The 13,687-nt window shown below is 40.6% G+C and overlaps 1 protein-coding gene across 2 annotated transcripts in view; it reads right to left on the bottom strand.

Annotated features, from left to right (window-relative positions):
- Positions 1 to 13,687, bottom strand: part of LOC138747636 (uncharacterized) — a 173,632-nt gene that overhangs the window by 24,741 nt on the left and 135,204 nt on the right. For both annotated transcript variants that reach the window (XM_069907052.1, XM_069907054.1), the window contains exons 47-52: positions 12,646 to 12,845; positions 11,890 to 11,982; positions 7,925 to 8,129; positions 5,938 to 6,125; positions 4,167 to 4,264; positions 2,316 to 2,500 (exon numbers count right to left, since the gene is read on the bottom strand). In XM_069907052.1, coding sequence (XP_069763153.1) covers positions 2,316 to 2,500; positions 4,167 to 4,264; positions 5,938 to 6,125; positions 7,925 to 8,129; positions 11,890 to 11,982; positions 12,646 to 12,845 — 969 coding nt within the window. The remainder of the gene's footprint in view (positions 1 to 2,315; positions 2,501 to 4,166; positions 4,265 to 5,937; positions 6,126 to 7,924; positions 8,130 to 11,889; positions 11,983 to 12,645; positions 12,846 to 13,687) is intronic.

The following is a 13,687-nucleotide window of genomic DNA, read 5'->3' as shown; positions in this document are numbered from 1 at the left end:
TCAGCAAGAAGGTTTTGATGCATATTTTATACTAAGGATGAATAGATTCTTTGTTTACTCTTTTGTGGCCTGCCATTAAAGCTTCCCTTCAGAATTACATCTGTGAAAAGGGCTGGGGGGGGGGGGGGGTGGAATTTAAATTAAAAAAAAGAACTACATCTGTGGACTTGGTTATTTTTGCAATTTTCCACCTGGAAGGGATGTGAAGGCTCAGTTATTGAAGATTGAGAATGATAAGAGTTTTGGATATTGTGAGAATCCACTGCTGTGTGTACAATGCGGGAAATGGCATTGGAGAAAACAGTGGCAAAAAGTATTTAACACATTTGCCCTTCATCTGCTCAGTCCTGCGACATCATTTAACAACTGCACAAGGTGCTGGCAAGACCACACTTGGAGCATGGCTGCTGGGCAGAAAGCCATGATCACGATTTCACTTTGGTTTCTGGAGTTGAATTGAGGTGGGGTCAGTAATTGAGGGGCACAATTTACATCTGGGGGAGTGGAGGCAGTAAAGGATTATCAGGTGACAATGGGGTGAACAGTAGATCAGTAAAGAGAGACACACACGAGATGGCAGTTGTTGGATCTGGAGCAACAAACAATCTGCTGGAGGAACTCAGCGGGTTAAATGAGTGAAAAAGAACAGTTAACATTGTGGAGCAGAACCTTTCATCAAGGCATCAAGTTGATCATTCTTAAAAAAAAATGTTGATCGTTCTTTTTCTCTCACTCATGTTGCAGAAGAAAATTTGAGTTAATGGTCCACGATTTGGATTCATAGATCCAGCAAAGCAGGTTCAGTGTCATGTTTGTACATTCTCTCTGTGGTCACATGGGTTTCCACCCACATCCTAAAGACCCATGGGTTGGTAGGTTAATTGGCTACTGTGAGTTCACACCAACCCCCCCCCCCCCCCCCCCCCCCCCCGCCCCACTTCCACCCAGTGTGTAGCACAGCGTACCTGTAGTGGCAGAATCATGTTACAGTTGATGGGAATGTGGGGAGAATGACATTGGATTGAAATAGATGGGGGGTTGGTGGTCAACATGAACTGTAAAACCCCTGTTATCCGGAATTCAAACAACTGACAACCTCAAACATCCGGCAAAAATAAACTCGGAAAATAAACAGATAAAAAAATACAGAAGTTTAAAATCGGCACACCTCACTGTTAACTCGCTAATCATGCAAAGACGCAATCTCCACAACTGCTGCATATCAGGGTTTTTTTTCCTGTACTTGGAGGGTTGAAAAGCCAGCTCCCCTTGCTGTATGAGTCAGTGATATTCATTCAATTTCATTTTCTTTAAATTTAGACTTACAGGACGGTAACTGGCCATTTCAACCCACAAGTCCGTGCCGCCCAATTTACACCAAATTGACCGACACCCTCAGTACGTTTCGAGCAGTGGGAGGAAACCGGAGCCTCCAGGGAAAAGCCACGCAGACACAGGGAGACTGTACAAACTCCTTACCGACAGCATGGGATTCAAACTGTGGTCCCATTCACTGGTGCTGTAAAGGCATTGTGCTAACCACTAGGCCAACCACGCTGCCCCGAGTTTCATTTTTCATAGAAACAAAGCCATGTGGAAAATGCAGCGCTCTCTGACGCACTTTCAAAGACATGGATGATTCAAAGCGGACTGAGGCAGAAACAAGAAAGCCTGCTTGAATATTGTCCAGAGACAATTCCAATGGATTTGCTAATCTGCAGTTTCATCCTAAATAAATAATGTTGCAAGAATAATAAAAGAAATCTATTTGAATTTCTTCCCATGTTCATTTCTTTTTTAACTTTCATTTTATTCTGTGGTAAACTGAACTCAACGTTTCTATAGCAGACAATTTATTATGTACGATGTTTTTTAAAATGTTATTAAAAGCTAACTGGAGAAAAAAATATATACCATGGAATGTTTCTCACTCTAACTTTGGTGTAAGGGTTCCTGAAATGCTCGGTCATTTTTAGCTAGCATTTCGCCAGTGTTTCTACTGTGTTTGGATTAACCATTTGAAAGGGAAGTTTCATCTCTCTCTGAATTAATGTCATTTGTGGGTTTTTTAAAAAAATGTATGGGAATGATTTGAAAGGAAACTGGAAGGTTTTGAGAGGTGGGGGAGGGAGTATCAGAATCCCACAGTTAACCACATTCACTTCACGTCAGCTATTGGTTAGTTCAAAACAAACACATCCTTTATAGGCAAAGGAACTCAAATAAATGAAGAACCAAAAATTCTCAGAGTGGTTTATATGAAAAGTTTTTTTGAAGTCCTCCATCTGACGCCTGTTACATAGGTAAAAACTTACGTTCAAAAGGGGTGTCCATCATCCTGCGTTTAAGTCTGTAATATTCTGCTGCAAGGTTTATGTTGTACAGATTCCTTACTGCCTTTATCAGCTTCGTTTCAACAAAGTAATTAGTAACATTAGCCACGTTGAAAAATTGCTTCCCCAAAGGCCACAGAGGCACATTCACCACGACAGAGCAATCTCTGCAAAACAGACCCATTGTACATGAAACAGCAAAAGAGTATTTTGGGCTTACAACTGAAATTTATCTGCAGGATATGCTTACAAACTAGATTGAAACTGGGCCTCTTAAAGTTTACTACAGGTGCCTAACCTTTTATCTAGAATTCTAAAAACCGGCAACCTCCAAAAAGCCGGCACTTTTTTCAGTAGATGACATCAAAAATGGAGTTTGGCACCAAACATGACCTGACACGGCCCCAGTTCAACTCCTGTGTATCCTGTCATGATTCACTACTTTATAAGCGCTTCCGAATTACCCATACTGATGCCCGTCCAGAGTCATGGCACTTTCAGTTGGCCTGGTGGCGGTGGCTCAATGGCCATTATCGCTACCCCTAATCTCCCACTCAGCTGAAACTGAGAGAGTGGGGGGGGGGGGGGGGGGGAGAGAGAGAGAGAGAGAGAGAGCGAGAGAGAGATGGCAGCACGACTCAGGCAGGGAGAAGGGGAGAGATGGCAGGCTTGGTCAGGCGAGGGGGGAGAGAGACGACAGCGCAACTCAGGCAGGCGAGGTGGGAGGGGAGAGAGATGGCAGCACGACTTGGGTGGGGGTGGATGCAGCATGACTCGAGTGGGCTTAAAGGGATGGAAATCAAAACTATTCCAAATTCCGGAACGATCCCGGAGAAAAGTTTTATGCACCTGTATTAGAGTTTGGTGAATGGTAGCAATATTGAAAAATAACATTTGTCTTTAACTAACATCATTTCTCCTATTTAAATATCCCGAGATACTTCCGAACCAGAGTGTTAGGTTACAAGCAGAAATGAAATCAGTGATTGATCAGCTGCTTTCGGGTGACAATGAAAGATTACTTTGACCAAAAAAAAACCCAAGAAAGTTCATCTGTTCTATCTGAAACAATACCATGCTATTATTCTCAAGGGCTCAAGAAGATGGGACACACTGCACTGTTCACAAACCCTAAAATGTGTACTAAATATCAATCCATGAACTGTATGTGCTTCAGACTTCTGTCATGGGTCTTCTGTCAGAGGACACTAATCATACTTTTATTTTCCCATAGATGATAGAAGCATCTTTTGGAAAACCTGTGGGTTTTATAACTTCTGTGGGAAGTTATATGTGCTTCCATTGTTCCCTCACACCACCACCCCAGCCCCTCCCAAAGAAATGTGCTCGTTAATTGGTGACAATAATTTAATCATTTGCATAAGTAACAGCAAAAAGAATCAAAAATGAAGTTGATAAGCAAGAGAGGGAAAGTTACAAGGACACATGGAAGTAGAGGACTGGGATAAATGTGATGGCTCCCCTGGAAGGTGCCATAGATCTAATGGCTCAGATGATCTCCTTCTGTCTCATTATATTGAGGAACAGTAGTACAAGATTTTGGTTGTATGTTACTGTAGGACCGAGCACTTGAAAATGCCCCATCTAAACACCCACACTAGATGAAACGGGGTCACAGAACTAGAATGATAACTGTTTCTCTTTCCATAAATGCAGCCTGACTTGCTGAGTTTTTCCAGGTATTTTCTGATTTGGCTTCTCCAGGTCAAATTGTTTTCCAGTCACACCACACTACATGATCAAATTTCATTGCCTTCAAATTTCACAGGAGAGCACATGGAGAGTGGCGGCATTTAATTTCACGGCACTTACTCTGACGAGTATTTGTAGAGGTTTGCAAGTGGCTTTTGGATCCTGCTTGCGGCTTTGGTAATTTTTGCTTCTGTCCACTTCACTGTTTGGTCTGTTGCCTGTATGGATGTGAAAGAAGTTAAGCTTGTTAGAAGTGGACTAATGCCAGGACCAGATGGACCATGGAAAACTGAAACTCAAATGTGTAGATGAGTGACTAAGGACAATGAGAAGCTTTACCGCCTGTAAAGGTTGGGGAAAGGCCAAATCTCATGACTTTTATTTCTTGAGATGCTGCCTTCATGTTTTTGGAGCACTGGTTCTTTTTAATAAAATCATGGATCATAATTCTCAGTTTGTATTAAATCTAAAATGAGCTCAAAACAAATTAGAGGTGATACTCACCCTCCAGTTTTCCAGTACTGCCCAGTGGTTTAACAACTTATTCAATTATGTTTCAGTATTTATCCTCAACACAATTACAAGCAATTCAACCCAACAAAACTGCATTTTGCCACTATTTCTAGGTCAAAATTACAGCAATGATGACATTTAATTGGGCATTTCAGCTTGTGAATCATCGTTTTATTTCAAAAGAGAAATTTACTCGATTCTCATCCCTCATTTGCAGTGATGCTTAGAAATTTGGATCATGGTGTCCTGCGTGCGCCAGTTGTTGGCTAGACTCAAGAATAATGTGGTCTGAATAATTCCCTGCCATTATGGGACCCGGTAGGTAAATGGGAAACACCTCTGCCCACAGCCCCATTCTGACCCTGTACCTTAACAATCAGATGGAGTGAAACAATTTTTCTTAATGTTCTGCTAACAGAGCACTCCCTGATCCTCAGTTCTCTTCAAGTCTGTCTTCTCAAAATCATTATATAGCGGTCTCCCCTTATCCGCGGTTTCAGTTACCCGCAGTCTGAAAATATTAAATGGAAAATTCCAGAAATAAACAATTCACCAGTACTAAATTGCACGCCATTCTGAGTAGTGGGATGAAATCTTGCGCCATCCTACCCAGGATGTGAATCATTCCTTTGTCCAGCGTATCCACACTGTATATGTTACCCGCCCATTAGTCACTTCCTAGCGGTCTCGGTTATCAGATCGACTGTTACGGTATCACAGGGTGGTGTTCAAGTAACCCTTTCTTTTAAATATTGTTATAATTGTTCTATTTTATTATTAGTTATTGTTATTGATCTCTTATTGTGCCTAATTTATAAATTAAACTTTATCGTAGGTATGTATGGATTGGAAAAAACATATATATGTAGGATTCAGAATATATTCCCCGTGGATGGTGGGGGGGGGGGAACTACTGTAACTTGATATTCTTTCAGGGAATTGTGGTGCCACATTTCTGTCTGAAGATAAGCGTTTCAGTGATCTGGATAGATTTTGCTCCCTCAAAATTTATTTTTTTACTTGGGAAATTTCCATAATTTATTGTAATTAAGTTGAAATTTGCACAACTATCTCCTGGGTAAGAATCATGCTTCCCCACAAACCCTTCCTGCAATGTTTATTTTTATGTGCCTTTCTGGACCACAGACAGAGCGTTGGTTTGGGTAACAATATCGATGCAGCCTGAAGAAAAATGGGAATTGGGAGCGATTACCTCATGATTTTTAATTTCCACCACAAACCATGAATTTATAATAATTAACAAGATCAATGAGCCGAGGAAAAAAAAGAATTCTCCAGCAGAATAACCTAGATACAAAGACAAGTATTAGTCAGTTAGACTATTCTGTGCCATATTGCAACGTTTTCCATTATTTACCAAATCAAATGCTTGCTTGGTAATATCGAGCACTCTTCGCAGTTTTTCCAGCAACCAGGTATCCTGAACCACTTTGGGTACAAAAGACTGAATTTTCTCCAGATATTCCTCAGTCTTCTCTTTCCACTCTTGGTCTAGATCCTTAAGTGTCACGTCATAGTAAGCTTCCTTTAGTGTAGCTAAAGGCTCTGAAAGTCAAATTGCTGCAGTTGTTAATATGTTTGCAGATGATATCTACAAGTAGCCATTGTCATCGATTTAATAACTTCCTCCTCCATATTGATAACAAATTGTTTTATGATAACACCTTCTCATCTATGAAGGCCAAACAAGCTCATTAAAGCTGTATATCCCAGCTTAATCATTCCCTCTGTAAATGGTGTAGCAGGGAAAATGCAGGAATATTGTTGTTTTTACATTTCTAGAGTCACAGCTGAATAGTTGTATATTGAAGGCTCTAACTCAATGACTGTACCTCACTTACACATTGTTCTTCCTGTTTATAGCAACAATGGGTGGGTTATCATTAAATGGAGTTAATAGGCCATGCATTTTTAGCAAGAGAATTTACTTGAAAGTCTCCAACTGGCTTCATTAAGGGTTGTTATTCACAATTTAATATCTGTTGTCTATTAAATATCCTTCATTCTCCTACTGTTTCACCTTCTGAATGTATTACTTCATTGGATGCTGAGAAAGTCTTTAACAGACTAGAATTGGATTACTTATTTAATGTATTTGGAGAAAATTAACTTAGGATTTTGAATTAATTAATTTATCTCTTATTGTTTCAATTTTTAACAATCCAATAAAATCCAAACCATTTAAGCTTTACCGTGGAACTAGACCTTTCAGCCCATTATTATTTAATCTGGCATTAGAACCATTAGGAGTGGCCTTTCAGCAATCTAATGATATTTCTGGAATTATAAGAGGTGGGAATATTCATAAGATCTCGCTTTTTGCGGATGACCTTTTAATGTATATATCTGACCCTGATCATTCAATTCCAGCTCCTTCATCAATTGGATCAATTCTCGGGATATAAATGAAATCTCAAGAAAAGTGAGATGTTTCTTTTTCACTCTTCCAAATCTCTAGACTTTTACTGTTCCTTTTAAAATTGCTAAAAATCAGTTTAATCATTTAGATGTTACTGAGAACTTGCTCACCTTAATGAACCATGTCAAGAAGTCCTTAGCTCAATGGTCTCCTCTCTCAATATCCCTAATTAACTGCATTAATGTCATTAAGATGAATATCCTACCAAGTGCCTATCTATTTTTCAAGCCGTACCTGTAATTGTTCCTAAAACCTTTTTTGATTCACTTGAAATAATTATATCTTGTTTGAAAAAATAAACAGCCCTTTATTAATAAAACTTTTCTTCAAAGCCCTAAAAAGAAAGGGGGTTTGGCATTGCCTCATCTTAGATTTGATTATTGGGCAGATATATAACTTTTTGGATTCATCATAAAGAATGCTGTGTTGGATTAATCTATAAATTGAATCTACTATTCTCTTATTTCGATAGTTGGAGAACCATTACCTTTTCCTTCTTCTGAATTAACTGATAATTTTGTGGTTAAACATATGCTGAGAATTTGGTTTCAACGTAGAAAACATTTTGGATGCCATAGGTTTCTACTGGTCAGTCCCCTTTTAGCTAATTATTTTAAAAAAACCTTCGGAATAAGAGTTTGGTTTTCATGAATGATCGGAATTAATTATCCAATCCTTTCAAGATCTTTTTATTGACTAAAATTTGGCTTCTTTTGAACAAAGGATGTGAAACCGAATAACGAAGGGAAAAGGATCCGTAACTAAAAATTAAAAAACGCTGACAATCTGAAATAAATACAGACGATGGAAACACTCAGCACATCTGGGAATGAAATACCTTTGAAATGGAATGTCAATTCAGATTTTCTTTCAATTAGTGCAAACCCTGCTGAGTGTTTCCAGTATTCCCTCAGTCTGCACTTACCTTTTAGTTCACCTTGTAACTGCAGCAATGTGTCCTGAATCTTCATGAGGTATACAGGAAAAACATGCAATAATAGCTGTCTCAGTCTGCTAAGCTTCCAGAATTGACGGAATGTTCGACCACCATTCTTGATAACATTCGCTGTTCTCTGTGAGAGCTTCAGCATCCAGCCACACACTTCTTGCAGGAAGTCAGCATGTTGAAACTATGTGGAATAAAGTTTTGTCTCAGTGTCCCAGCAGAGAGAAAGGAGTCCTTTTGCTGAGAAGCTCAGGTAGACATGCTTTAGATCACAGCTGTGATCCAAACTGCTATTGTGTATATTGGGAGCAATACTATACAAGTGATGAAAGAACTTAACACAACCAATAAATTGGTGTCACTAATACATCAATAGCATCACAATTGAAGCAAGAGGAGGAAATATGAGGGTCCACACAAGATGATTAAATAATTAATACATTGAGCAGAGGTTGATGGCTGGAATCACACTATGTTTTGAGTTAAAGCTGAAGGAAGGGCTGGAGAACTTAACGTGCTGTTAACCAGTTGCAGTTTGTACCACTCCACCACCCCTTACACTAGCACTCCTCCCCCCCCTCCTGACAGGGATCAGCAAGTCTTTCACCAGTGCTTTCAGGGCTGCACTGGATCTTGCGGGGTTGCACGGGAGGTTAGTGGACCAGCAGTCAAGTTACCATCAACCCAGCCTGCTCCGGAAAACAGGCCCGACCTGCAATTTTCACATTGGTCCTCCTGAGTGGACACATTACTGTAAGCCCATCCATCTACAATTAAACTAGCAGAAGTTCAGGGAAGTTATCTGAATTGCATAGGAGGGCCCCCCCCCCCCCCCTACCCCGGTCTGATTTTCCTCCATTTGTTGCACCTTTTCCTCTGTGTAACATCTAACAAAGTAAACTTCTGAGATCAGCTGTGGCTTCTTAGGGAGCTCCCAGGACAGTGACCCTGGACTTTTCCAAACTTTTCATTGTTGAACAGTAGCAACAGATCTAATTTAAAGATCCAGAGCACTCTGTGAGGGGAGCAGCTGCTTTCTGTATCCACACACTCCACAGTCTATTCACTTCATCAGACCCCTATTCATTTTATACTCAAGTGATTGCATTTACGTAATGAGAGAGAAACAAGAGTGAGTGAAGCAGAAAAAACTCAACATTTCAGGCAGAATCAAAAATGGCAACGAAGAAGTGTACAGAAGGGAGAGAGATCAGCTCATTGAACGGTGTAAACTTGCACTCAACATCAGCAAAACTAAAGAGGTGATTGTGGACTTCAGAAGGAAGTCAGGGGAACATGACCCAGTCCTCATCGAGGCCTCAATCGTGGAAAGGATCAAGAACTTCAAATTCCTGGGGGTCAACATCTCCGAGGATCTGTCCTGGTGTCTCCATGTTGATGCCATCACAAAGAAGGCTCGCCAGTGGCTATACTTTGTACTTTGTGAGGTGCCTGAGGAGATTCGGTATGTCATCGAAACCTCTTGAAAACCTCTAAAGGTGTACCGTGGAGTTTATTCTGGATGGTATGGAGGTACAAACTCTCAGGACTAGAATAAGTCCAGATGGTTGCTAACTTGGCCTGCGACATCACAGGCACCAGACTTCACTTCATTGAGGACATCTATAAGAGGTGTTGTCTATCCTCAAAGACCCCCCCCACCCCACCACCCAGACCAGGCCTTTTTCACTCTGCTACCATGGGAAAAAAGGAACAGGAGCCTAAAGACGAGTACTCAGTGGCACAAGGGCAGCTTCTTTCCCACTGTCATCAGATTCCTGAATAATCAATGAACCAAAGACACTGCCTTACTTTTCGTGCAGTATTATTTTAATTTTTTTAAATTTATGGTAATGTTATAAGATGGTTATAATATGAATGTTTGCGCTACGACGCTGCCGCAAAACATCAAATTTCATGACTTGTTCGTGACAATAAATTCTGATTCTGAACACCATAGAGCCAAATGGACAATCAACATTTCAGGATGAGACCCTTCTTAGAGCTGAAAGTGTAAAGGGGAGCTAGTAAGCATAAAAAGGAAGGAAGAGGCCAAGATGCAACATGATACTAGAAAACTGAAGGTGGGAAAGATGAAGCAGGGAGTTAGCTAGGGGGCTAGACATGGGGTGCTGGATAGTAACAGTGGAACAGGTAAAGGACAGGTGGAATCAGGGAAATTTGATCAGGATTAAATGAAACTGAATGTTAACTCAGTTGGTTTTCAGGCTACCCAAGAGGGACACTGTATGCTGTACTTCCATTTTACATTTGGCCTCATGTGAGGCCAAGGACACACAGGCCTGTGTGGGGATGGCAAGAGGAATTAAAATGGCTACAGTCAGAGGACAGAGCGCAGTTGTACCCTTAAAGCAAGCACCATCATGGCGGGGGGGCGGAATGGTCAGGATTAATGTCATACCTAGCTAGTGAACTGTGTCGGCTTTCTTGTCTCATTCTTTTTCCACTGGATAAGTATTTATGGCTATAGTATGAAAATCATAGCCTGATTGAGTCGGGAAAATGCTTGAAGTGAGATCTAGATGGAATTTATTCCAACAGGCCGCCGAAACAACACAGGTTCAGGAAGGGCATGTCCTGCTTGACAAATCGAATGGAGTTCTCAGAGGATAGAAGGGAACAGGTGGCTATTGTGCACTTGAATTACCAAAAGTAAAGTGCTGCATAAAAGAATTATTCTCATGACAAGGATGCATGGAATTGGGAGTAACACATTATCATGGATAGAGGATTGGTTAACCAATGGAAGGAAGAAGGTCTGGATAAATTGTTTGGCAATTCGTGCTGAGTGGAGGTGCTGTAGGGGTCGGTGCCACAACAGTTGACTGAATGTAGTGCATCTAAAATTACTGATAATGATTGAGTGGGAAAGCAAATTGTGCAGAGATGGTGAGTAAAGGGTCTGGCAGATGGAGCACAATGTTGGTAAATGTCAATTCATCCACTTTGATTAGATCAGATTATTTAAATGGCGGCGTTGTGATTGGAGAATGTCGTGATTGAAGTACAAAATTCAACAGATAATCCAAAATGCAAATGGGACGTTGGCGATTGCTCGAGGGATTGAATTTAAGAGCAGAAAGCTTCTGCTGCAACTGTAGAGGGCATTGGTAAGGCTGTATCTGGACTACTCCGTGAAGTTCTGGTCTCCTGACTTGAGAAAGTTCATTCTGGCTTTGGAGGCAATGCCAGGTTATTTCCAGAGACGAGGGGGTTAACTTGTGACGAGGAGGAGAGATTTAGTTGCCTGAGACTGTACTGAGTGGAACACAGGGGATCTTAAAGAAACCTAACATTATGATAGGGGTAGATAAGATCGAGGCAGGAAAGTTGTTTCCACTGGCAGGTGTCGAGAACCAGGGAATCTAGCCTCAAGATTTGGGGAAGTAGATTTAGAACAGGGATGAGGATGAGCTGCTTTTCCCAGAGTGTAGTGAATCCAAGGAACTTTCTGTGCAAGGAAACAGTACAATTAAGATACAATTGGCTAGATTTTTGCCTGGCAGGGAAACTTAAGGGTCATGGGGAAAAGGCAGGTAGGTGGAGCAGACACATCTACAGCCAGAGCAACCACGATCCTGCTGAATGGTGAAGCAGGCTCGACAGGGCGAATGGCCCATTCATGCACCAATTTCTTATGTTAAATTTCTAGATTGAAGAACTTCCACAACAAAAGGCAACAGAAGCTTGGGGACTGCCCTTTGCAAACTGCAGGTCAATTCTTAATTTTGTGCATCAGATTGTTGTGAACCAAACACATTGAGGTATACGTGGGAAAGATCAGATGATCATAGATCAGCCATACCGAATGGTCAGATGACCTGGGGTTATATAGCCCAACTCCATTCTTCATATGTTCCGATATTTTTGCAAGATTAATAAAAGGAAATGCAAAGTCAGCAATTTTATCACGTGGTACTCACATTTTTCCTGAATTTCCAAACATGTAGGTCAAAGTCTTTGAGTTTTTTCAACAAATGGTGCTTCAACTGGAAAATAATTTCTGAAAGTTTGGCCTAAAAAAACATAGAAAATAAAATGAGATCAACATGAGGAAAATGGAAGATCTTTCAAGTTCTTTCGATCCTTCAGTCTCATCATCTGCACAAAATCTCTCCTTTCAGAGGGGAACAGTTGGAAATATTAATCCAAATGGTGTAATATTGCAAGAGCTGAAAACACAATTTAAGCTGAAATAAAGAGTGATCCATTTATGCACACGACCATAAAGCAGCATTAAAAAATTGATCTGTTCTACATCTATTGATGAAATACTCTCCACCATAACCATAACCATTAATACATATTTAAATTAGATTTAAAAACATCCTTGTCAGTTTCTACTTGAAGAGAGCGCATTGACCTGGTGCCATTGACCAGGTTGCTGTCTATGGATTTTTCCACGATCGTTGGCAAGTTCCGCTTCACAAACAAAAAAAAAGGTATGAATCACAAAACCTGCATCTCTCTTTGGGGCAAAAGTTATTGGGAACCCTGAAACTCCGCCAAATCATAGGAACTGTTATTGTTCCGCAATAATCACTTGAAGAAATTCAAAACGAATAGATAAGGAACAACCATTTTTTTTTAATAAAACCCACAAATCTTTGTGTCCAAAGGAAATGTTGCACAGTAAAATTAAATAAATGAGCACTGATAACACAGCTTCTTGACATTACCTCAGTCCTGGTAACAAGGTTTCCACAGCCTTGAGCCATTACTCTGAGTACACTCTGCATACTTCTGTTGACCACTGCCACTGAAATGTGACCCAGTTTTTCTTTCCTAGTTTGGTTCAGAGTGTGATACAATTCCACATTTGCATTTCCATCATCTTTGCAGCAAAGCACCAACTCTGCTCCTTCTTCTTGTGACCCACCTTTGAAATAGTTAATAATTAGAGACAACCTCCGCATTAAATAAAATGCTAGAAGATACAAAAGAATGCTATAAAATTGTGAAATAAAGATCTGGAGATCAACTGCTTTAATAAAGAACTAAAACTAAAAAAAAATCTCATGAAACTTCTTTTTCTCAGTTGTTGCTTCTAATGGTTCTGGTTGGAATCAGGACGAGTCCTGTGTTACCTCCACACTGGGTTATTCCAGACCAATGCTGGCTGGTCTTCCAAACTTTGCCCTTCCTAAACTTGAAGTCGTCCAAATATTGATTCCTATGCGCACGCGCGAGTCTTTGGTTGGCACATGCGCGCTGGATTCGTCTACTGGAGTTGGTTGGCGCATGCGCAAGAGTTAGGCACCCTGACGATATTGAACTCGCGCCGTTAACTCTTGTGTATTGCACTAACCGAACTCCAAAATGCAAACCCACTGTGCATGCGCCAAATGAAGACTCGCGCATGCGCACAGGAATCAACATGGCTGCACCCAGCCTATGGACCCTGGGACGCCAACTAACAAAGTAAGTATGCACATTTAGGCTCTTACATGCCCTCTATTCCCATTATAATTTTTCAAATACAACATAAACTGCATACATTTTATATTTTTTCTTCTATATATTTTTCAAAAATTTAGTCGTATGTGCAAATGGACGTAGGTTGCGTAGATTGCAAGATGGGGAGTACCTGTATATAAATTCAAGCTGATGTAGCTATTTCTCATTCACTTCTGTCATGCACCAATATCACATGTTATTTACTTTGTTTTCCCCAACAAGGCCTCTGCTTCCCAATCAGCACCCACATCATCACCTATGCAC

This window comes from Narcine bancroftii, chromosome 12, assembly GCF_036971445.1.
Source record: "Narcine bancroftii isolate sNarBan1 chromosome 12, sNarBan1.hap1, whole genome shotgun sequence".
NCBI lineage: Eukaryota > Metazoa > Chordata > Chondrichthyes > Torpediniformes > Narcinidae > Narcine > Narcine bancroftii.
The sequence above is the reverse complement of the archived record's forward strand: the minus strand, read 5'-3'. Positions and strand labels throughout refer to the sequence as shown.